Raw genomic sequence first — 25472 nt, forward strand, 5'->3', positions numbered from 1 at the left:
ATCCTTAGATTGACATCACTAATTATATATTTTTAGTTTAGAGACAACGGCCACAATTACTGGATGCAAATGATTAAATCATTGAGATTGAGACCAGATTTCAGGGTGAGAAGGTGATATTTTATTACTTATTAGGGCAGTAGGGATGAAGAATTGAAATACAAACTACTGTGTTAAAAACAACATAATCTTGCTACTTCTTGGACAACACACAAAATGTGTTATTTTGTGATACTTTTAACTCAACTTGTGTTGTCCCTTATTTTTACTGAACACAATATATCACAATATATTAAAATGTTCAATAGCATAACGCAAGCAATGTGTTAATGATTAAGTGTAGTATTAACCTCCCTTTGTTTCCAGATCAATCTGTGATGAATTAAAGCATTTGAAGATGTTCACAGTGATGTGTAGAATAGTAATGTATATACCCAAAACTGGTGAGCCAAACTTATTCAAGTCATAAGTAAACTACAACACATTCTTTTATAATATATATATATTTTACAATAATAGTTATCTCATCAAACTTCAGAACAACACAATTGTAACTGCAGAAATTACGTTGTGACTAAAGGCATCCAAAGGTTTGCAGCAGCTTTAGGTCACAGCCTTGCCAAACCTTTCCTCCAGTGACCACTAGGGGGCCTTGTTTACACATTATAGACATCAAACATGCTTTTAGGACAATATGAATATATTATTGCAATATTACTTAGCAAGCGTTATATATCTTTTTTTATGCTAGACAGACCAGTAAAATTAAACTATAATGCCATCAAAACGGTCATTTGAATATGATCTATATAAGAGTTATAACGCTTGTTTATTTTAGGTGTTAGCGTAGATCGCTTCATCTTCATCTTGCTCACATGACGGGTTTCCATCTTCACACTGATCAACAAGGAAGAAGTGTCACATATTTTATACATCAGATTTTTTTAAACAGTTTAAACAACCCCTCTTAAATATGAAGTGTTAAGAACATTCAGTCAGAGTCAAACATTTAGTTTATAGATTTAGTATCGCATGTGTTGTTTTTGTCAGTTCTTGCAACAAACTATTTTGCAAGTGTGTTCTATATATCATAGACTTGTGATGTGCCAAACCACTAATAAAGTGTGAATAAAAGTGTTTCACTTGTCAGAAACAGAATGCTTATTGAACTTTTGCATTTTATCTGATCTAAAGTCATACTTACCTCAAAATTTTTATAAACAGGTTGGTCTATTTCTTGATAATTTGTGTATAAGTCAACGTTTTGTTGTTCTTGGCTGATTTTTACCAAAACAAATAGATACAAACAATTCATTAAAATAGGGCTGATACTTGGACAGTCATCAAATACATTGTATGTAGTCTACACACACCTTTATAAAGATATAAGTAATATATATATCAGAAATGTGTGTACAGTATGTGCACATATCACTTGTACCAACATACCTGGATGTGTCTGACTTTGGGGTTGTCTTCAGTTCATTGTGGTCATTCTTCACATCCAGTACACTTTGTGCAGGTCTTCGTCCACTTCATGACAAACAGTGAAGGGATTTAGAAACATCAAAGATAGAATTTGACAGAGCAAGAGAAAGAGAGATTCTTACCAGTGTCTCTTGGCTACACACGCTGAAATGACCACTACAATAACAACAACAACAATAGAAGCAACAACAAGATATATTATTAAACCTATAAAAAAGAGATGAAAAAAAGTTAATCTCCATCAATGGTAATGTTTAAAAAGACATCAAAACTAGAGCATATGACGTCTTACCATTATGCGGCACTGACAGTGTCATGACAGAGTTTCCTTCACTGTTACTGGCAGAGCAATTTACTGTGTATGGGAATCCCAGCCATCCCTGAAGGGTGAATATGGTAAGAGACCCATTTCGTTCAACACCAGAGCTGGGGAAAGTACTCGAGGGACCGAGCCACTTGACTTCACTGGGAGGGTTTGAGTCCACAATACAGACACAGACTATAAAAGTCTCTGATACACAGGAAGACCCACTTTTAATCTCAGGAGGATCTGTGAAAGACAGATTACAATAGTAATATAATTGATTCAACGAGGTGCCTATTACACGGAGTACTTACACAACACATTAATCCTCTGAGGACCGGAACTGTTTTTTCCCTCTGTGTTGGTGGCGCTGCAGGAAATGGCTTCAGTATAACGGGTCACATAATTCAGACTATAGGAGCTTCCATTTGCCAACTGAGATCCAGTTGAGCCGAACCACTGGAAGTTGTGAGCAGGAGGATTACTATCACTGGAGCAGTTCAGTTCGACAGATTCATTCTCCTTCACCGGTGAACTCCGTACATTCACATTATATGGAGGATCTATTTGAAATAAAATGTTGATGCACATTAGTTAGTAGTGTACAATAATTCAACACAATACTGCTAGCAGAAACCCTCACAAGATCAAATCTGATCTTTATGGCTTTAAATCCATCGCTGAGTCCAAAATCGCATTCTGAGACATGGGATAGATAAGTGTCCATGCGATCCACACTCACAAATCGCGGCAAAAGTGATAGACCATCTGGGTATTTGTTGTCTACTGTTGCGTGCACACCTAAGTTTCGGACGTACTGTACTATTCCTGACTCATACTCATTTTAACCTACTATATAGTTTGGAAGTAGGTGAATTTCAGATGCTGCCCATGTGTCGATCAACTATGAGGCTTTTTAAATGCTTGTGTGTTTTCAATTGCTATCAAAAGTAATTGTTTGCATATAGTTATGTTGAAAACGTCTTTTACTAGCACAGTGATATTTTAGTCAATTAAGTGTTGTCTAGAATGCAAATGACCCTTTTCTAGCATCTGTATACAAGCAAGCTAATGGGCTAGTAAAAATGATGAACATTTTGATATGTTCCATCCAACATCGACTTTTCACTAGAAAAACATCAACCCAGTAAAATCAGAAATACACTATACCCTGTACTTACACAAGACATTAATCCTCTGAGGGCCTGAACTGTTTTTTCCCTCTGTGTTGGTGGCGGTGCAGGAAATGGCTTCAGTATAACGGGTCACATTATTCAGTCTATAGGTGCTTCCATTTGCCAACGGAGATCCTGTTGAGCCGAACCACTGGAAGCTGTGAGCAGGAGGATTACTATCAGTGAAGCAGGTCAGTCCAATAGATTCATTCTCCTTCACCGGTGAACTCCGTACATTCACATTATATGGACGATCTGAGAAAAACGAGAAAAAGTCAACTTACTGAGTGTCATTGACAAAAGTGCCAAATGCATAAATGTAAATGTTATATATGTTTCTATATAATCAATTCATGCTTTTTGGCATTTAAATATGAACTGCCTAATTCTACACATCCTTAAAATAAGTGACCCTGTCGGTGAAATCAGTGATCAATAAGTCTCTTATTGAATTATTTGTAAACAGAAACAAACCTTCATGATGAAAGAAAATTATATTAGTATGCTTACATTTCACTTTGAGCTTTTTGTTGTTGGACACTGTTTTTGCCGGAGTAAACTCTGCAGAGCAGCTGAGAGGTTTATTATGGTCTTCTCTGGATGGTGTGAAAGTCAGAGATGATGTTAACTTCAATTGGGCGTCCTCTTTTGGTTGTGAGTCACTTGTGGTTTTGCCTTTGTGGCTCCAGGTGAGACGCGGCGGGTCAGACGGACAGGAATGTGACACAACACAGGTAGCGGTCACTTCTTTCTGTGATGTCACTTCCTCATCCACAGAGATCCTAGGTACCTCGGGGGAATCTGGTGAATTGATTTGGACAAAAAATTTTTTTTTTTTACATGTTTACAATTACAACAGATATTTAGTTATAACCTGAATGTGGTTGTGATTACAATGTTGCTTTGAAAATACATTAAAGAACTAACAGCTTGAACATTTCATTTTCCAATAGCATCAAAATATCATCAGTCTCATACCTTTTACAGTTATAGAAACTTTGCTTTGTTGGTATGAGTACATGTCCAGATCTTTAATCTCAATCCGGAACATGTATTCTCCTTGGTCATCGTGTTGTAAAGAGCTAATTTTCAAAGTGCAGTTTTTCTGATTCAAGGAACCAATAAGGCTGGTGCGATCCTTGAATTTGCTGATGATTTCGGAAGTGTCTGTATGGTAGATTATATCAGAGTCACCTTTGTACCAGATTCCTCTTAAGTCTGTGTATGTCTTTCCATTTGATGGATAGTTGTATGTACAGGGGATCACCACACATGATCCAGACAGACCCACTACTGACTTTGGTACTGTGGCATGCCAATTATCATCACTTGCAGAATATGCTGAAAATAGATAATTTTGTTTAGAAACCAATTTATGTATTTTTGCATTTTCAGTGGTTAATTTATAAGAGTGCACCGTCAAAATTGAAGATTTTCTTTATGAACAGTTCACTTTTTCTTTTTGCAATCATTGCTACATCCAAGGCCTGGGACACACTTGAAAAAAAATGGTGGGAAATCAGACTTGTTGTGATTTGGCAGTGCGCCCTTTCACACAAAGGACAATAACTTGATCATGTAAAATAACAAACTACATTGCGAAGATGCCTATCATATCAAAAGCTTATTTATGACCTGATTGGTACTTACTATCGCCTACCGTGTTTGCCAATCACAAGCTTTTTTAACCACATGCAAGTGTCTTTACGAATTATGAAAGGGGGCATCCAACGGTGTTTCATGCATTCTGACACTGTTGAACATGCTGGTTTCTCATGCTTAACAAACATCTTGTCAAAAACAAACAACGTAATATTTTTGTGCTTGATACACATCCCCAGCACTCCAACTTGTTTCGGAAAGTATGGATCTCTGTTTTTCTATATGTTTCTCTGTTTCTTTGTTTTTTTCAATGATCCAATTCCTTTTATTTGGCAATTCTACCAGAGAAGCACGGCAATGCGAAAGAAAGAGCCCACCCACACACAACAGACGAGTCGGACCCGCTTACTATCAAGACTGGCTGCACTGTGGGCTTGCAGCTCGTTACTCTTGCGTTAGAGAAGTTCAGGTGTGTTTGTTTGTTCAGGGGATTTCAGTGATGGATGTAATATAAACGGTGGATATAAAGCTGGATCTGCAGATCATTTGAAACTGATAGATATAGCAGTCTCAGCACTAAAAGATGCCGAACATGATCCGCATTCTGTGAGTTAACGTAAATCATATGTCCGGGTTTTGCTTGCAATTGGCACATATATGCATAATGTTCACAACACAAACTTAAAGTGAATCAAAAGGTATGGAGGGATAATGCAATGATCTTTTGTGTGCTCCTGATTTAATTCCTTCCCCCTGCACATCTTCAAAGAGTTTTTAGTTCAATCACATTTATAATATATAGATACAGCTGTACGATTGTTTCCGGACAAATATGACCTCTTGTACGGTTATCAAGCAGGTCATAATTTTCTAGAAACAATCAAGCAGCTGCATCTATAAATGTGATTGAACCAAATACTCTTCGAAGATACAAAGTATGCAATACTTCTCTATAGGTCCTCAAGATTAATATGAGATTGGCAGAAACTCCATATTTTATGGTAGCTCTAAGAATGCCCAATGCTGGATAAGGTGCTCTTTAATGTTAGCAGATAAAATTAATGTTTAAATGCTACTTAATACTTTTAATGTTAATAAATCCAGATGGTACTTCCGGTTTGAAGTGGGAATTGTCGAATTTTTTGATTGCACGTGAGGGCAACACATGTACCAAGTTTTTTTCTTAAATTTGGACAATGTTGACAATGTTGACGTTCAATACAAAAGTACCAAGTTGATCATGTGGGACATTGGATAGGGGCTCAATCCACCACTAATCTTGCGTGGTTTGTGGTATACACCACTGAAAATCATCATCACCACAAGCCGTTTTATTCCACAAATGAGTTCCTATTTCTCAAAGATCTTTTAGTTATGGCCGTTTCTCAAAATGCATTCTTCGGCGGTCTTGTGTTCTCTCTCTAAGTCATCATTAACCGTCAAAGTCTGGTTCCAATTCTCAAGATAAAAAAATCATAAGCAGCCTTGTGCGCCTATGAAATCCGCTTGAAGTCCAACATGACACTACGGCGCGTCCATCCAAGTTCATTCTTCCGAGGTTGCCTCGCAAAACGGGTCTCCAGAAGAACACAAGTCTGTTCTTTGCGTTCTTGGAACTGATTTTTTTGGGGGCAAAGGGCCTTTACTTGAATTGCTCTTCTCCAAAAGTATTGGTCAATACACATAATACTGCACTTTCTGTTCAACAGACTCGAACTGGATGATGATTCATGTTTTCACTGTGCTATTTTAAGTTCTGCATAAAATCAATTGGCAAGACTTTAACTAAACAACTGAAAATAATGAAAATATCTCTGCTGAATAGTAATGAATTTATGTGAAAACAGGGCTAAAAAATAGTGCACTTGCAAAGTCAGAGTTTACAGTATGTATCTTGACCAAGTGATAAATATATTTTATTTTACTAACCTCTGAGGTAGAGAATAAATGCAAATAAACAGCTCTGGAAAACCACCATCTTTTTCAGAGTAGGCCAATCTGGAAATATATGTTTTTATTCATTACATCAAACTGGGCTTTTTGCATGTTTTAGATAAAAACTAGACCTTATAGTTCATGTTTTTTTTAAACAGTTTTAAACTCCTAATCCATTCAGACTTTATTTTTGATATAAAACATTGAACATTTTAATTTTGTGGAGCAAAGTGAAGTATACACTTCTTGTAGTCGTATTAAACAGTCCCCAATAGGCTAAAGAAGCATAAATAATCTGTCACTTACCCTTATCCGTGACCTGAGTTGATATTCAGTAGACGTGGTGAGCTGAATAGTGAAGAACTTCCGTTTTGAAGCTGCTTTATGTTCGTTTCAGAATCAAAAAAATACTTCCTCTACAGTATCCTTTAATAAATATTGTGTTCTTTTTTCAAAATGGGTCACACAGTACACAGTATAAGGGGCAATTCTTGCTATTAACAAACCATTAACTATGACTTTTAAACCCCCAATTAAATTTGTGGCTTATTATTAGTAAATAATGTAGTTATTAGGTTTCGGTATTGGGTAGGATTAAGAATGTAGAGTATGGTCATGCAGAATATGTGCTTAAAGTTATAAGTACTAATAAACAGCCAATATGCCAATAATAGGCACGCTAATAAAAACTAGTTCATAGTAAGAATTGCCCCCTAAGTCTTGCCTAAAAATGTACTCTATCCATTAATATTGGTGTTTATGTTTTGTTTGAAGACACTGAACTCTGACGGCATCCTCAGTGTTTATAAATTTAATAATCGAAAAATATGGGATTATATGAAGAAGTTGAATGTGCAAAAAATATTGCTGTGCAACTTTTCATTCTCAGGATCAATCTGAAAAGTCATAACACATTGTTCATGCGCGTAGCACAAATAATAATAAACATAAAATCAATAAAAAATGATTGCTTCAAGCAGAGATCGTTTTATTGACTCACAACAATTGTCCATGTTGAGTAAAGCTAATGTTTATAATATTGAAGTGTAACGTCAACTCAAATCAACACTGTTAGATATCACAGGAAGCGAATAAGTATAGTCAGTTCACGCTCATTAAACTGTATGTGGCATGTGATAAAAACTCTTGTAGTATAGCAAAGTATAACACTAGTATAGAAAGTGTTATCGTGTGTTTTGCTCATTTGCAAATGTTCCTAAGGAGAGTAGACAGAGAGGAATTAAAAGACAAGACAAATTAAATTGATGTTGTCACAAAAAAACGCTTGATATGGGTTTATGCTGTTGTGTGCACAAAGTATCTTTAATGACGTCTGTCAACTATGTTTCCTTTTTAGAGAAATGTCAGACTAGATGATTGCTATAGGTTGATTTCTGTCAAAGAGCACAAATCTCTGTGATATTCTGTGCTTTAGATTTGACTCTGGTCATGCATGTGTATGGAGTTTTAAAAGATAGAACAAAGATCAGAAAAGTAAAAGCAAAATCATTACAATTCCTGCAAACTAGTGGAAGATCACATGATTTCCAGAAAACACTTTTGTTTAAATATGGTTTGAGGACATGAGACTCAAAACAAAGGTGTATAAATTTGGCCACCATGTGGTCCTTGTGGTCATCAATAAGTATTTATTTAAAGAGGAAGATTTATTCATAATGGCAAAAATCAAAGACAAATCTGAGAACTCGGTTCTAAATAAAAAATCTGTGCTTTATGTTTATTTAAAGAATCTTTACAGAAATGACAGAAAACAAGAAGTTTCGTCAACTTATTGACTGTCTGGAAAGGTTCGACGTTCTCTGTGCGCGCCACTAGGGTCAGTATACTCCACAAAACCAGGGTTGATGACTTCCCAGGTCTGTCTTGTTAGCTTTGAATGTTCTAGTTCCAGTTCTGATGTTAGTTGGCAATATGGAACGTGACTGCTTCCTCCAAGCTTAAGTTTTGTTCCACAATAATCCTTCTTTGACAGTATCCGGTCCTTTTATTTTTTCAGAACGGCTTCCAAATGAACTTTAGACTCAGGGACATACTTTGAAAACGTTTCCTGTCTCCAAATACTTTTTCCTGGTTCCTGGGCTATAAGAGGGCTTGATGTTCCATTACCCATGATACACTGTGATGTAGATCAAATGAAGGAATTAACCCTAAATGTCAATATTAAATATTTCGCACAGCTATTAAATAGAGTGTTATGGAATTCAGTATTATTATTGCTGTAATTCTCTGTTTTCTGGGACAACAAGATCCAGTATTCGGTTGAAGCCTGATATATTCAACATGGCCACACAAACAACTGAAATATTCACTGTCCTTAACTGACTTTACCTGAGTTGACTTTGGATGAATGCTTCTTGTGGTTTTGCAGTTGGACTTTGAGTGAAATAGTAATGAGTGCCCCAGTTTATATTGAGTTTGTGAGTGGAGTAGTGATTTAAGGTCTGTTTATTGACTAGATGGTGATTAAAAGTAAACAGGATTAAAAAAAAACACAAAGGATCCTTAGATTGATCAATGATAAAACTTCAATAATTATAAACCCTTTTAGTTTAGAGACAATGGCCACAATTACTGGATTAGGAAAATGATTAAATCATTGAGATTGAGACCAGATTTCAGGGTGAGAAGGTGATATTTTATTACTTATTAGGGCAGTAGGGATGAGGAGTTGAAAACTCAACTTGTCGTGTCCCTTATTTTTACTGAACACAATATATCATAATATGTTCAAATGTTCAATAGCATAACGCAAGCAATGTGTTAATGATTAAGTGTAGTATTAACCTCCCTTTTTTTCCAGATCAATCTGTGATGAATTAAAGCATTTGAAGGTGTTCACAGTGATGTGTAGAATAGTAATGTATATACCCCAAACTGGTGAGCCAAACTCATTCAAGTCATAAGTAAACTACAACACATTCTTTTATAATATATATACATTTGACAATAATAGTTAACTCATCAAACTTCAGAACAACACAATTGTAACTGCAAAAATTACGTTGTGACTAAAGTCAGCAAAAGGTTTGCAGCAGCTTTAGGAAACAGCCTAGCCAGATCTTTCCTCCAGTGACCACTAGGGGTCATTGCTTACACATCATAGACATCAAACATGCTTTTAGGACAATATGAATAAATTATTGCAATATTACTTAGCAAGCATTATATATCTTTTTTCTGCTAGATAGACCAGTAAAATTAAACTATAATGCCATCAAAACGGTCATTTGAATATGATCTATATAAGAGTTATAACGCTTGTTTATTTTAGGTGTTGGCGTAGATCGCTTCATCTTCATCTTGCTCACATGACGGGTTTCCATCATCACACTGATCAACAAGGAAGAAGTGTCACATATTTTATACATCAGATTTTTTAAAACAGTTTAAACAACCCCTCTTAAATATGAAGTGTTAAGAACATTCAGTCAGAGTCAAACATTTAGTTTATAGATTTAGTATCGCATGTGTTGTTTTTGTCAGTTCTTGCAACAAACTATTTTGCAAGTGTGTTACATATATATCATAGACTGTTCCAAACCACTAATAAAGTGTGAATAAAAGTGTTTCACTTGTCAGAAACAGAATGCTTATTGAACTTTTGCATTGTATCTGATCTAAAGTCATACTTACCTCAAAATTTTTATAAACAGGTTGGTCTATTTCTTGATAATTTGTGTATAAGTCAACGTTTTGTTGTTCTTGGCTGATTTTTACCAAAACAAATAGATACAAACAATTCATTAAAATAGGGCTGATACTTGGACTGTCATCAAATACATGGTATGTAGTCTACACACACCTTTATAAAGATATCAGTAATATATATATCAGAAATGTGTGTACAGTATGTGCACATATCACTTGTACCAACATACCTGGATGTGTCTGACTTTGGGGTTGTCTTCAGTTCATTGTGGTCATTCTTCACATCCAGTACACTTTGTGCAGGTCTTCGTCCACTTCATGACAAACAGTGAAGGGATTTAGAAACATCAAAGATAGAATTTGACAGAGCAAGAGAAAGAGAGATTCTTACCAGTGTCTCTTGGCTACACACACTGAAATGACCACTACAATAACAACAACAACGGTAGAAACAACAAGATATATTATTTAACCTGTAAGAAAAAATGGTATCATCAATGGTAATGTTTAAAAAGACATCAAAACTAGAGCATATGACGTCTTACCATGATGCGGCACTGACAGAGTCATGACAGAGTTTCCTTCACTGTTACTGGCAGAGCAATGGACTGTGTCTGGGAATCCCAGCCATCCCTGAAGGGTGAATATGGTAAGAGACCCATTTTGTTCAACACCAGAGCTGGGGAAAGTACTCGAGGGACCGAGCCACTTGACTTCACTGGGAGGGTTTGAGTCCACAATACAAACACAGACTATAAAAGTCTCTGATTCACAGGAAGACCCACTTTTAATCTCAGGAGGATCTGTGACACGTCGATAGATAGACAACAATAATAATAGTATTATATAAACTGCATGAAATGAGGCCCTTCAAGCATAATTCTGCATACTTACACAACACATTAAACTTATGAGGTGCTGAACTGTTTTTTCCCTCTGTGTTAGTGGCGGTGCAGGTAATGGCTTCAGTATAACGGGTCACATGATTAAATCTATATATGGATCTATTTTCCAGCAGAGATCCAGTTGAACCGAACCACTGGAAGCTGTGAATAGGAGGGTAACTTTCACCGGAGCAGTTCAGTTCAACAGATTCATTCTCCTTCACTTGTGATTTACTCTGTACATTCACGTTATATGGAGGATCTAGTTGAAATGAAATGTTGATAAAATATCTGTTAGTAAATTACAAACTTTCTGAGTACAAGCAGTATAAACTCTATACTTGCATTTCACTTTGAGCTTTTTGTTGTTGGACACTGTTTTTGCTGGAGTAAACTCTGCGGAGCAGTTGAGTGGTTTATTATGGTCTTCTCTGGATGGTGTGAAAGTCAGAGATGATGTTAACTTCCATTGGCCGTCCTCTTGAGCCTGTGAGGGACTCTTGGTTGTGCCTTTGTGGCTCCAGGTGAGACGCGGTGGGTCTGGTGGACAGGAATGTGACACAGCACAGGTAGCGGTCACTTCTTTCTGTGATGTCACTTCCTTATCCACAGAGATGGTGGGTAGGTCTGGTGAATCTGGAGAATTGGTTTGGACATTTAAAATATGTCTACAACTTTGGGAGAGACGACCACAGAAAAGACCATTTCAAAGATCCATTTTCTGAATTTACTATTTGTAGGTATATGTTTACCTGAAATTATCATTTTTGTGTAATTGTGTGAACTAATAACAATATTTCTCTCAAACTTCGAATACTTGGTTGAAACCATAAAGTTTAAATTTTTCTTACATTTAATTAGATTTCTAAGGACATAAAATCCCTTTGTAAATTTCTTTTGAGAGGGACATCTTAACGTCTTTGACCCAAATGTAATTAGGAAATCCTCAAAAATAATTTGTGATAACCTCAATTCACAGTTTTCATGTGTCTTGCTTTCAGTCTTTCATATTGCTGTTAGATGACTTTGTCCCTTCTGGGGTTTGATTCTAAAATATAACAAACACTGTACAGGAACGGCCACAAGAAATCTAGAAATGCTCATTTGAAATGAAAATTTCTTACATTTTTCCACGAATGTACGTCACAGCTCATTTGAACATGATTTTAATTATTTGATTAATCATTTTATGTAATTTATATCCTCAAAAGCTCATACCTTTCACTGTAATAGAAACTGGATTTTTCAAGAATGTGTTCTTGTTGAAATCTTTTATCTCGATCCGAAACTTGTATGATCCTGAGTCGCTGTGTTGTAAAGAGCTGATTTTCAAAGTGCAGTTGTTGTGACGCAGATCACCAATACTGGTGCGACCCTTGAATGTGCTGATTATTTTGGAGGTCTCTTTATGGTAGATTATATCTTTATCTTTGAACCAGATTCCTGTAAAGTCTCTGTGTGGCCTTCCATCTGATGGGTAGTTGAACTTGCAGGGGATCACCACACATGAGCCAGACAGACCCACTATGGACTTTGGTATTTCGGCGTTCCATCTGTCATCACTTGCAGATGATACTGTAAAGAAATTTACATTCATGCATTTGGCAGATCAAGTATACAGTTTATTAGTGCGTGGTCTCATGGGATCTTACCCAAAACTGCATAATGCTTTTTTGTTAAAAAAATTCACTGTATTCTTTTTTGCTGTTGCATCTTTTCCAGACATGTGTCTGTGTCATTACTTGTTCACATAATAGTTTATATTCCATAGATGACTGGAATAGCCTGTGATTCCTGTCTCTCAGTAATAATTCACTTTTATTGGGTAATTAAGTTACAATTGAGGTTGTAATTTTCAAGAAACAATCAAATAGCTGCATCTATCTTTATAAATGTGATTGAACCAAATATTCTTCCAAGATATAAATTATGCAATATTACTCTATTTGTTCTCAAGATTAATATGAGATTGGCAGAAACTCCATATGTTATGGTAGATCTCAGAAAGCCCAATGCTGGATAAGGTGCTCTTTAATGTTAGCAGATAATTGTAATGTTTTAATGCTACTAAATACTTTTAATGTTAATAAATCCAGATGGTACTTCCGGTTTGAAGTGGGAATTGTCAAATTTTTGATTGCACGTGAGGGCAACATATGTACCAAGTTTTTTTCTTAAATTTGGACAATGTTGACAATGTTGACATTCAATAATAAAGTACCAAGTTGATTATGTGGGACATTGGCTAGGGGCTCCACCCGCCACTAATCTTGCGTGGTTTGTGGTATACGAGACTGAAAATCACCATCACCACTAGACGTATTATTCCTCAAATCTGTTCCTATTTCTCTCACATTTTTTTGGTTATGGCTCTTTCTTTTAGTTAGTTTAGTATTCTTCAGCGTTCTTGTGTTCTCTCTCTACGTCATCATTAACCGTCAAAGTCTGTTTCCAATACTCAAGAACACATGAACAGAGAACTAATGAGCATCTTGTGCAGCCTTCTCTGTCAATACTTTGAAACATTGAAGGGTGCAAGGAACACTAAAGCTAAGAGAATGATAATCTAAATACCCGGGCTGCCTCACAAGACCAGTCTCCACAAGAACACACGTCCGTTCTTTACGTCCTTGGAATTGGGTAACATCCATTGTTGTTGCAGCAAAGGGCCTTTTACTTGTAATACCCTTCTTCAAAAAGTATTGATCAATACACATAATAATGTAGTTTCTGTTACACAGACAACACGAACTGGATGTTGATACATGTTTCTCAGTAACAATCCACTGTGCTATTTTAAGTTATGCATAAAAATTAATTGACAAGACTTTAACTAAAGTCTAACTAGGAGCGACTTTATGTCAAAACAGGCCTAATGTTTCCTGTAGCTCAGTGCTTAGAGCATTGCGTTAACATCGCAAGGTTATGGGTTCCAGCCCACGGGATTGCATATAGAAATGTTTAGTATAATGCAATGTAAGTAGCTTTGGATAAAAGCGTCTGACAAATGCATAAATGTAAATGTGATAAATAGTGCACATACAAAGTCACCAAGTGATAAATATATTTTATTTTACTAACCTCTGAGGTAGAGAATAAATGCAAATAAACAGCTCTGGAAAACGACCATCTTTTCTTAAAAAAGAGTAGGCCAACCTGGAAATATATGTTTTTATTCATCACTTCTATTTTTAATATAAAAACTAGACCTATAGTACGAGTTTTTTTAAACAGTTTTAAAATCCTAATCCATTCAGATTTCACAAATAATCAGTACATTTTATTTTTGATATAAAACATTGAACATTTTAATTTTGTGGAGCAAAGTGAAGTATACACTTCTTGTAGTCGTATTAAACAGTCCCCAATAGGCTAAAGAAGCATAAATAATCTGTCACTTACCCTTATGTGTGGCTTTAAACACTGCCTAAATTGATATTCAGTAGACGTGGTGAGCTGAATAGTGAAGAACTTCCTTTTTGATGCTGCTTTATGCTCGTTTCAGAATAAAAAATCACTTCCTCTACAGTATCCTTTAATAAATATTGTATTCACACTTCAGTATAAGGTGGCAATTCTTGCTATTAACAAACCATTAACTATGACTTTTCCCCCTATTAAATCTTAATTTGTGGCTTACTAATGGTAAATAAGGTAGTTATTAGGTTTCGGTATTGGGTTAGATTAGGGATGTAGAGTATGGTCATGCAGAATATGTGCTTTACGTTTACGTTACGTTTAGTTATTTAGCAGACGCTTTTATCCAAAGCAACTTATAGTGCACTTATTACAGGGACAATCCCCCTGGAGCAACATGGAGTAAAGTGTCTTGCTCAAGGACACACTGGTGGTGGCTGCTGGGATAGAACCAGCAACCTTTTGATTTACCAGTTCAGTGGTTTAACCCACTAGACCAACCACTCCACTTTATAAATCCTATGTGCTTTATAAGTACTAATAAACAGCCATTATGCCAATAATCGGCACGCTAATAACAACTAGTTAATAGTGAGAATTGCCCCCTATACGGAAGTGTTACCTAAAAATGTACTCTATCCATTAATATTGCTGTGTATGTTTTGTGTGAAGGCACTGAACTCTTAACGGCATCCTCAGTGTTTTTAAGTTTGATAATGAATATAGTAATTAATAATACAATCAAATAATATAGGATCATAAGTAGTTAACGTGCTTAGTAGTTAACGTGCATAAGTTAACTGTGCAAAAATAATTCCTGTGCATCTTTTCATTCTCAGGATCAATCTGAAAAGTCATAGCACAATTTGTGTAGCACAAATAATAACAAAATGTAAAATCAATAAAAAATTATTGCTTCAAACAGAGATTGTTTTATATACAACTCGCAACGATTGTCCACGTTGAGTAAAGCTAATGTTTAAAATATTAAAGTTTAAAATCAACACTGTTAGATGTCACAGGAAGCGAATAAGAAGAGTCAGTTCACGCTCATTAAACCGTTTATGGCATGTGCTAAAAACTCTTCTTGCATGGCAATTGAAATTGTTATCGTGAGTTTTGCTCATTTGCAAATGTTCCTAAGGAGAGTAGACAGAGAGGAATTAAAAGACAAGACAAATTAAATTGATGTTGTCCCAAAAACGCTTGATATGGGTTTATGCTGTTGTGTGCACAAAATATCTTCAATGACGTCTGTCAACTATGTTTCCTTTTTAGAGAAATGTCAGACTAGATGATTGCTATAGGTTGATTTCTGTCAAAGAGCACAAATCTCTGTGATATTCTGTGCTTTAGATTTGACTCTGGTCGTGCAAGTCTATGGGGTTTTAAAAGATAGAACAAAGATCAGAAAAGTAAAAAAATCATTACAATGCATGCACACTAGTAGAAGATCACATGATTTCAAGAAATCACTTTTGTTTAAATATGGATTGAGGACATGAGACTCAAAACAAAAGTGTATAAATTTGGCCACCGTGTGGTCCTTGTGGTCATCACTGAGTATTTTTATATAGAGGAAGATTTATTCATAATGGCGCAAATCTAAGACAAGTCTGAGAACTTGTTTCTAAATGAAAATTCTGTGTTTCTGTCAGGGTTCCGTCCTTCCTGTTTCGGGCTTCATGCCTTGTGGACGGGACCGTGACAGTACCATGTCTTGTATGTATGTTTTGTTATTTGTGGAGACACGCGGCTGTATGTTTTGATAATTCGCCACGTGTCCTCTTGTCCGTGTAGCTCCGCCCCTTGTTCTCTGTTAGTCTCCCATTAGTGTTTTATCTCCGTCACCTGTCTGCCTTTAATGTTTAGCCTTGTTACGCCTCCTGTCTCATTATCCCTCGTTAGTAATTCCCTCTTAAACCCTGTGTTTCCCGAGTCCGGCGTCGGTTCGTTGTTAGTTTGTTCGTAAGTTGTATGCGTGTATGTTATAGGTTTTTCTGGGTCATGCTGTGGTTTACTGATCTGGGTCCTGTTTCCCCCATCACACCCATTTTGTGACAGTTTCATGTTTATTTTTTACCTGAGTTGTCTTTGGATGAATGCTTCTTGTGGTTTTGCAGTTGCACTTTGAGTGAAATAGTAATGAGAGGATCAGTTTATACCGAGTTTGTCAGTGGTGTAGTGATTTAAGGTCTGTTTATTGACTAGATTGTGATTATCGTTACAGGGTGAGAAGGTGATATTTTATTACTTATTAGGGCAGTAGGGATGAGGAATTGAAATACAAACTACTGTGTTAAAAACGACAATCTTATTTCTTGGACAACACACAAAATGTGTTACTTTGTGATATATTTAACTTGACTTGTGTTCTCCTTTATTTTAACTTTACACAAAATGTCACCATATATTAAAATGTTCAATTGCATAACACACAAGCAATGTGGTAATGATTAAGTGTCGTGTTAACCTCCCATTGTTTTTCCAGATCAATCTGTGATGAATTAAAGTTTTTGAAGGTGTTCATATTGACATGTAGAATAGTGATGTATAACGAAAACTAGTGAGCCATACTCATCGTATCAGTCAGAAGTACACTACAGCAAATTATTTTATATATATTTGAAAATAATAGTTAACTCTTCAGACTTCAGAACAATACAATTGTAACTGCATAAATTACGTGGTGACTAAAGGCATCCAAAGGTTTGCAGCAGCTCTCTGTTTAGGGCACAGCCTTGCCAAACCTTTCCTCCAGTGACCACTAGGGTTCATTGCTTACACATTATAGACATCAAACATGCTTTTAGGACAATTTATATATCACAGCCCTTTAGTAAAATAATAAGCATAAAAATCTACTTTTGTCAGCTAGTTTGCGTGAGGGTTAGTAAACCAAATAGAAAATAATATTAGCTTGATATGAATTTAGAATATAGATCTAGATTTAAGAAACTTGATAGCATGCCTTCATGCCACCAAATGCACACAACACACACTGAAATTGATTTGTTTGTTTTATTTTCTATCTACTGAATTGGAAGAAATAGAGCAGAGATAGATTTTTCAAGTATTTACATGAGGAGAGGAAGTCAATTGGGGCCAATGTTGTTTAGTTTGTTAAAGGTAGTATATCTTGACATATTTTTTTTTAACTAATCCTTGCCAATATTATTTTACTATATTATTTATGTGTTTGCGTAGAACACTTCATCTTCATCAGACATAGAAGGCAGGCATATCTCTTCGTACTGATCAAGAAAAACAAATTGAATTAAAGGGTGCACTGCTAACAAAGAAAGTAGCAAAGCATTTACAGATAAAATGTAAAAAATCGATTGATGTAAAGTACATACTTCATAATTCGTGTTATCTTGGTAGCTTGTGTAAATGTCATTGCTTTTCTGTTTCCCCCTGATTTTTATAAAAATAAATACAGTACATTAATAAGTATAGGCTTCTATATCTATGCACATACACACACCAAAAAATGCATGAAGATAAAATGACAAACCGACAACATACCTGTCAGAGCAAGACTTTTGGATTGTCTTCATTTTATTCTGGTCATTCTGTTGTTTAACTCTTCGCGCACTTTAAAACAAATGATCAAATTTAAAGAGCAGTTTACAGAAAGGCAATAAGTCAGCACAAGGTAAAAAGATTCTCACCAGCGTCTCTTGGCTAAACATGCTGAAATGACCGCTAAAATAACTACAACAGCAGCTGAAGCAACAGCAAGATATATAAATAAACCTGTTGAAAATTAGAGATTTAAAATAAACAGTTGTTTTTATCAATACCGTTAAAGGGATACAACACTCATGGGAATGAAGTCTTACCATGATGCGGCACTGACAGAGTCATGACAGAGTTTCCTTCACTGTTACTGGCAGAGCAATGGACTGTGTCTGGGAATCCCCGCCATCCCTGAAGGGTGAATATGGTAAGAGACCCATTTTGTTCAACACCAGAGCTGGGGAAAGTACTCGAGGGACCGAGCCACTTGACTTCACTGGGAGGGTTTGAGTCCACAATACAAACACAGACTATAAAAGTCTCTGATTCACAGGAAGACCCACTTTTAATCTCAGGAGGATCTGTGACACGTCGATAGATAGACAACAATAATATTAGTTCCCTTTCTGTCTGTCTCTTGACGTTGTGTCGTGAACGACAGATGGGGATCGCCCTTGAGAACCAATCAACTCTGACTACTATAGAAAAGGGCAATGAAAATTGGCGAATGAAATTTGCATGCCGGTCTCCGCCCTCGGATGTCCGGTATAAAAGGAAGCCGGCGTGCAGCATTCATTAACCTTTTGTTCTTCAGAGCCTTAGCTCATGACTACGAACAGAACGAATTCAATGAATTCTTCTTCTTCTACATTGCCGGATCTACGACGTAGAGCAGCGGATCGTCCCTACGTGCAGCGACCTTCCCCTGGGCGTCTCGGCGGTTCCGGGGGTGTAAGAGATTTTTTCTAAAATTGTCCTTTTCAGGACTGAGCATTCTCCAGCGCGGCATGTCCCGCTGTTCTCTTGGGTGCGGCACCCTCATCGAGGAGGGGGATTGACACGATCGCTGCATTAGGTGTCTGGGCCTCCAGCACGATAGTGACTGCATACACTTTCGGTGTGTAGGGGAGAAGTTAGTCTCCAGTCTCATAAGAAGGACAACACAATCCTGATCGAGCACCTCAATGGGTCCTTCTCGTTGAGAGAGACACCAGGACGAGAAGTGGCCCCGTCTAGAGGCGTGTAAACGCCCAATAGACCGGGCCCTAGCCTGGGTGTTGGTCTCTGTCGTAGAGGGGGAGTTGCCATGTCAGGATCTTCTCGTCCCGTCTAGAGACCAGACATGGGTGTTCCAGAGGTCTGATCTGGGATGCCAGAACGTGTCCTTCCCCTGAGAGAGCAGGTCCTCCCCCTGAGAGAGCAGGTCCTCTGTCTTGGTTACGTATGTAACCTCAGTTCCCTGATGGAGGGAACGAGACGTTGTGTCCCTTATGCCACAAACACGTATCGTATTCTGCTGCAGTCGTGAGAGGCTCTCAGGCTCTTCAGAACAAGAGGTAAATGAATGCTGCATGCCGGCTTCCTTTAATACCGGACATCCGGGGACGGAGACCGGCATCCAAATTTAATTCGCCAAATTTCATTGGCCTTTACTATAGTAGTCAGAGTTGATTGGTTCTCAAGGGTGAACCCCATCTGTCGTTCTCCACACAACGTCTCGTTCCCTCCATCAGGGAACTGAGGTTATATACTTAACCAAGACGTTTTATATAATCTGCATGAAATAAGGCCCTTCAAGCATAATTCTGCATACTTACACAACACATTAAACTTATGAGGTGCTGAACAGTTTTTTCCCTCTGTGTTAGTGGCGGTGCAGGTAATGGCTTCAGTATAACGGGTCACATGATTAAATCTATATGTGGATCTATTTTCCAGCAGAGATCCAGTTGAACCGAACCACTGGAAGCTGTGAATAGGAGGGTAACTTTCACCGGAGCAGTTCAGTTCAACAGATTCATTCTCCTTCACTTGTGATTTACTCTGTACATTCACGTTATATGGAGGATCTAGTTGAAATGAAATATTGATAAAATATCTGTTAGTAAATTACCAACTTTCTGAGTACAAGCAGTATAAACTCTATACTTGCATTTCACTTTGAGCTTTTTGTTGTTGGACACTGTTTTTGCTGGAGTAAACTCTGCGGAGCAGTTGAGTGGTTTATTATGGTCTTCTCTGGATGGTGTGAAAGTCAGAGATGATGTTAACTTCCATTGGCCATCCTCTTGAGCCTGTGAGGGACTCTTGGTTGTGCCTTTGTGGCTCCAGGTGAGACGCGGTGGGTCTGGCGGACAGGAATGTGACACAGCACAGGTAGCGGTCACTTCTTTCTGTGATGTCACTTCCTTATCCACAGAGATGGTGGGTAGGTCTGGTGAATCTGGAGAATTGGTTTGGACATTTAAAATATGTCTACAATTTTGGGAGAGACGACCAAAGAAAAGACCATTTCAAAGAACCATTTTCTGAATTTACTATTTGTAGGTATATGTTTAGATGAAATTATCATTTTTGTGTAATTGTGTGAACTAATAACAATATTTCTCTCAAACTTCAAATACTTAGTTTAAATCATAAAGTTTACATTTTTCTTACATTTAATCTGATTTCTAAGGACATAAAATCCCTTTTGTAAATTTCTTTTGAGAGGGACATCTTAACGTCTTTGACCCAAATGTAATTAGGAAATCCTCAAAAATAATTTGTGATAACCTCAATTCACAGTTTTCATGTGTCTTGCTTTCAGTCTTTCATATTGCTGTTAGATGACTTTGTCCCTTCTGAGGTTTGATTCTAAAATATAACAAACACTGGAATGCCCACAATGTATCTTAAAGGAAATGCTCATTTGAAATGAAAATTTCTTACATTTTCCCACAACTGTAGAATCATCAGCTCATTTGAACATGATTTTAATTATTTGATTAAACATTTTATGTAATTTATATCCTCAAAAGCTCATACCTTTCACTGTAATAGAAACTGGATTTTTCAAGAATGTGTTCTTGTTGAAATCTTTTATTTCGATCCGAAACTTGTATGATCCTGAGTCGCTGTGTTGTAAAGAGCTGATTTTCAAAGTGCAGTTGTTGTGACGCAGATCACCAATACTGGTGCGACCCTTGAATGTGCTGATTACTTTGGAGGTCTCTTTATGGTAGATTATATCTTTATCTTTGAACCAGATTCCTGTAAAGTCTCTGTGTTTCCTTCCATCTGATGGGTAGTTGAACTTGCAGGGGATCACCACACATGAGCCAGACAGACCCACTATGGACTTTGGTATTTCGGCGTTCCATCTGTTATCACTTGCAGATGATACTGTAAAGAAATTTACATTCATGCATTTGGCAGATCAAGTATACAGTTTATTAGTGCGTGGTCTCATGGGATCTTACCCAAAACTGCATAATGCTTTTTTGTTAAAAAAATTCACTGTATTCTTTTTTGCTGTTGCATCTTTTCCAGACATGTGTCTGTGTCATTACTTGTTCACATAATAGTTTATATTCCATAGATGACTGGAATAAACGGCGATTCCTGTGCCTCAGTAATGATTCACTTTAATTGGGTAATCAAGTTACAATTGAGGTTGTAATTTTCAAGAAACAATCAAATAGCTGCATCTATCTTTATAAATGTGATTGAACCAAATATTCTTCCAAGATATAAAGTATGCAATATTACTCTATAGGTACTCAAGATTAATATGAGATGTTATGTTATGGTAGATCTCAGAAAGCCCAATGCTGGATAAGGTGCTCTTTAATGTTAGCAGATAATTGTAATGTTTTAATGCTACTAAACACTTTTAATGTTAATAAATCCAGATGGTTCTTCCGGTTTGAAGTGGGAATTGTCAAATTTTCGATTGCACGTGAAGGCAGCATTAGTATCAAGTTGATTTCCTATTTGAAATTTGGACAATGTTGACACTTTTCGCATTATATATACATATCATGCTAATTTCTACATTGTGTGTAAACATATTATCTTTGAAATTTTCTATTGACATTCAATAATAAAGTACCAAGTTGATTATGTGGGACATTGGGTAGGCGCTCAATCAGCCACTCATCTTGCGTGGTTTCTGGTATACGCCACTGATAATCCCCATAACCACTAGCTGTTTTATTCACAAATGCGTTCTAATTTTTCAGTGATCTTTTAGTTATGGCCGTTTCTCAAAATGAGTTCTTCAGTGATCTTGTGTTCTCTCTCTACGTCATCATTAACTGTTAAAGTCTGTTTCCAATACTCAAGAACACAAGAACAAAGAACTAATGAGCATCGTATGCAGCCTTCTGTCAATATTTTGAAACATTGAAGGGTGCAAGGAACACTAAGCTAAGTGAACGGTGGACTATTGTCAAGCAATGAATTTCAGTTCTCTTTAGACCTTTTATTATTATTGATATATGTTGTATAATGTTGTTTGTTAAGCTGAATACACCTGCGTGTATTGTTGACTTTTTCTTTTTCTTTTTCTCTTTTATACTATATTGTTGTATAATTGTTATTTTTTGTATTTGTGTCATGTATTTGTTGACGTTGAAATCACTGCGGCGCGTCCATCCATGTTCGTTCCTCTGAGGCTTCCTTGCAAAACCGGTCTCCACATGAATACACGTCCGTTCTTTGTGTTCTTGGAATTGGGAAATGTCCATTGTTCTTGGGTCAAAGGGCTTGTATGGCTTTTGCTTGTATGGCCCTTCTCCAAAAGGTATTGGTCAATACACATAATACTGTAGTTTCTGTTCGACAGACAACTCAAACTGGATGGTGATTCTTGTGTCTCAGTAACAATACACTGTGCTATTTTAAGTTATCCATACAAATAACTGACAAGACTAACTAAACAACTGAAAATAAATGAAAAGACCTCAACTGAATAGGAGCGACTTTATGTGAAAACAGGGATAATAAAGTCAAAATTTACAGTATTTATCTTGACCAGGTGATAAATACATTTTATTTTACTAACCTCTGAGGTAGTGAATAAATGCAAATAAACAGCTCTGGAAAACCACCATCTTTTCTTTAAAACAGAGTAGCCCAACCTGGAAATATATGTTTTTATTCATTACTTCAAACAAGGCTGTCTTCATGCTTTATAAAACTTATAGTATATATGTTTTTAAACAGTTTTAATATCCTAATCCATTCAGACTTCACAAAAAATCAGTACATTTTATATTTTATTAAAACATTTGAACATTTTAATTTTGTGGAGCAAAGTGAAAGTATAGCCTACACTTCTTGTAGTCGTATTAAACAGTTCCCAATAGGCTAATGAAGCATAAATAATCTGTCACTTACCCTTATGTGTGGCTTTAAACACTGGCAGTGTTGATATTCAGTAGACTTGGTGAGCTGAATAGTGAAGAACTTTCGGTTTGATGCTGCTTTATGTTCGTTTCAGAATAAAAAAATCACTTCCTCCAGACTGCCATTGACAATATATTGTTTTCTTTTCAAAATGGGTCACACTTCAGTATAAGGGGCAATTATCTCTATTAACAAGCCCTTAAATATGACTTTAACCCCAATTAACTCTTAATTTGTGGTTAATTAATGGTAAATAAAGTAGTTATTAGGTTTCGGTATTGGGTAGGATTAGGGATGTAGATTATGGTCATGCAGAATATGTGCTTTATAAGTAGGCGAATGTGACGGTAGGGAGCAGTACAGGTTAAATACACATTTGAGTTTGTCGACTACGCCACCCGGGAAATAAAAATAACCCCAAAGTTTTGTTATTAGGTCACACAGGTTCGATTCTCAAATTAAGGTAGGCGGGAAATGTGGATATCAAAAATACAAAAGTTTATTGAAACACTGAATTTTAAAATAGAAAAGGCATTTGAAATGGTCTGGTCATGGGGTTCATTCTCTGACCACAACCCACGAAAAACGAATACACAAAACACTAACTTACAGGGCTGAGGTTACCCACCGGAGTGATCACCAGCACTAGTTATCCAAAAGCACACTTCTACACACCACACCGTGAACTCAGATCACACACGCACACACTTCAAAAGTGTCACACAGCAAACGTTGAACCAACACCCCACCGTCCCAGGCTAAAACACGTCCTGAAATACTCCACACTCGCTGTTGATTGGTGCTAACATGCGTCAATCACAGCCACTTACCTCATTCATCCTATCACATCTACTAATAAACAGACAATATATGGAGCAAACAAACAATATCACACGAAGACTAAACGAACAATCCCACACGAAAAGGCGGAAAAAATAATCCAGTGAGCACAGGTAAACCACAGCATGACCTATAACATACACGCATACAATTTACGAACAAACTAACAACGAACCGACCCCGGACTCGGGAAACACAGGGTTTAAGAGGGAATACTAACGAGGGATAATGAGACAGGAGGCGTAACAAGGCTAAACATTAAAGGCAGACAGGTGACGGAGATAAAACACTAATGGGAGACTAACAGAGAACAAGGGGCGGAGCTACACGGACAAGAGGACACGTGGCGAATTATCAAAACATACAGCCGCGTGTCTCCACAAATAACAAAACATACATACAAGACATGGGGCCCGTTCTTCGTACGTCGCTTATTACATCCGAGATCAAATGACACATCCGAGATGATATCATCGTGCTAATCATGATCCGGCTAATTGGGTTCTTCGAACACACCTGCTGTTTATGATTAGTATCGCTGGATTGAGTTATCTGAGATAATTGCGCGTTCATGCGCTTGTTTAAAAGGGGATATGTATCGATAGTAGAAACAATGATCAGCAACGCTGCTATTGGCTGCTCACATGGCAAAAGAGCGCGCTCAGTTTTTCAACGCAACAGAGCAAGAATTATTACTGGAAGGGTTTGCTTACAGTAATAATTTGAAAAAATAATTAAAACGCCAGTGGAGAGGGCTGGCAAAAAGTAGCAGACAAATTAAATGCGTAAGTGTTCCATGTTATGGTTATATCACTTACAATTACAGTATATAGTCTTATTTTAATAATTTCATATATATTTCAATTTTCGTAAATAATTTGTTGCTGCGTTAAATTATGTCTATAATCCAAATTGCTTGTACAGTCATTTCGACAAATAAATATTGAGTTAATTTCTCTGACTTGTGAAGGTGAAAGCTGTATAACTAATGTAATTTTTTTTGCAATTTGATATTGATCATATTTTCTCCTTGTGTAGTGTAATGCCATTGAGTTCTCCTCTTTTGTGTAGTTTTACATAATAAACCAACACTTTTATCTGTTCCCAAGAAAGTGGTGTCTGAAATATGTGCAGTAAGTGGACATTTATAACTTTACATCAAAAGGAAGGAAAGTGCAACACTTTGTAAAACCCATTTTTCTTTTGCACAGGACAGTGAAGAAACCCTCTCAGATGACTGTCCTT

The 25472-nt window shown here is 36.7% G+C and overlaps 3 protein-coding genes across 7 annotated transcripts; all 3 read right to left on the reverse strand.

Annotated features, from left to right (window-relative positions):
- Positions 1–367: 367 nt before the first annotated feature.
- LOC130428953 (B-cell receptor CD22-like) lies at positions 368–6844 on the reverse strand. 4 transcript variants are annotated; one of them, XM_056757256.1, is made up of 11 exons: positions 6811–6844; positions 6499–6567; positions 3946–4308; positions 3478–3768; positions 2974–3222; positions 2107–2355; positions 1781–2038; positions 1611–1695; positions 1450–1533; positions 1205–1277; positions 368–897 (listed from the first exon to the last, which is right to left on the reverse strand). In XM_056757256.1, exons 2-11 carry the CDS (start codon positions 6545–6547, stop codon positions 835–837), a joined length of 1764 nt encoding a protein of 587 aa, XP_056613234.1. In that variant the 5' UTR covers positions 6548–6567; positions 6811–6844; the 3' UTR covers positions 368–834. The 4 variants fall into 4 exon arrangements, with proteins under 4 accessions (XP_056613234.1, XP_056613235.1, XP_056613236.1 ...); XM_056757257.1 differs by lacking the exon at positions 1205–1277; XM_056757258.1 differs by having other exon boundaries at positions 846–1277; positions 4162–4308.
- A 2536-nt stretch (positions 6845–9380) lies between these two features.
- Positions 9381–12565, reverse strand: LOC130428195 (myelin-associated glycoprotein-like). Its single transcript, XM_056756052.1, has 8 exons — positions 12559–12565; positions 12276–12461; positions 11403–11693; positions 11068–11319; positions 10719–10976; positions 10565–10598; positions 10404–10487; positions 9381–9855 (listed from the first exon to the last, which is right to left on the reverse strand). The coding sequence occupies exons 1-8, from the start codon at positions 12563–12565 to the stop codon at positions 9729–9731; spliced, it is 1239 nt and encodes a 412-aa protein (XP_056612030.1). The 3' UTR covers positions 9381–9728.
- Positions 12450–23663, reverse strand: LOC130429007 (myelin-associated glycoprotein-like). Of its 2 annotated transcripts, none has more exons than XM_056757344.1 (10): positions 23379–23663; positions 23044–23119; positions 21024–21380; positions 20149–20439; positions 19814–20065; positions 18320–18577; positions 18149–18233; positions 18003–18071; positions 17834–17891; positions 12450–12632 (listed from the first exon to the last, which is right to left on the reverse strand). In XM_056757344.1, the coding sequence occupies exons 2-10, from the start codon at positions 23090–23092 to the stop codon at positions 12582–12584; spliced, it is 1470 nt and encodes a 489-aa protein (XP_056613322.1). In that variant the 5' UTR covers positions 23093–23119; positions 23379–23663; the 3' UTR covers positions 12450–12581. The 2 variants fall into 2 exon arrangements, with proteins under 2 accessions (XP_056613322.1, XP_056613321.1); XM_056757343.1 differs by lacking the exon at positions 12450–12632 and adding an exon at positions 17448–17728.
- Between the last annotated feature and the right edge of the window lie 1809 nt (positions 23664–25472).

Source organism: Triplophysa dalaica, chromosome 9, assembly GCF_015846415.1.
Source record: "Triplophysa dalaica isolate WHDGS20190420 chromosome 9, ASM1584641v1, whole genome shotgun sequence".
In the NCBI taxonomy this organism is placed as follows: domain Eukaryota; kingdom Metazoa; phylum Chordata; class Actinopteri; order Cypriniformes; family Nemacheilidae; genus Triplophysa; species Triplophysa dalaica.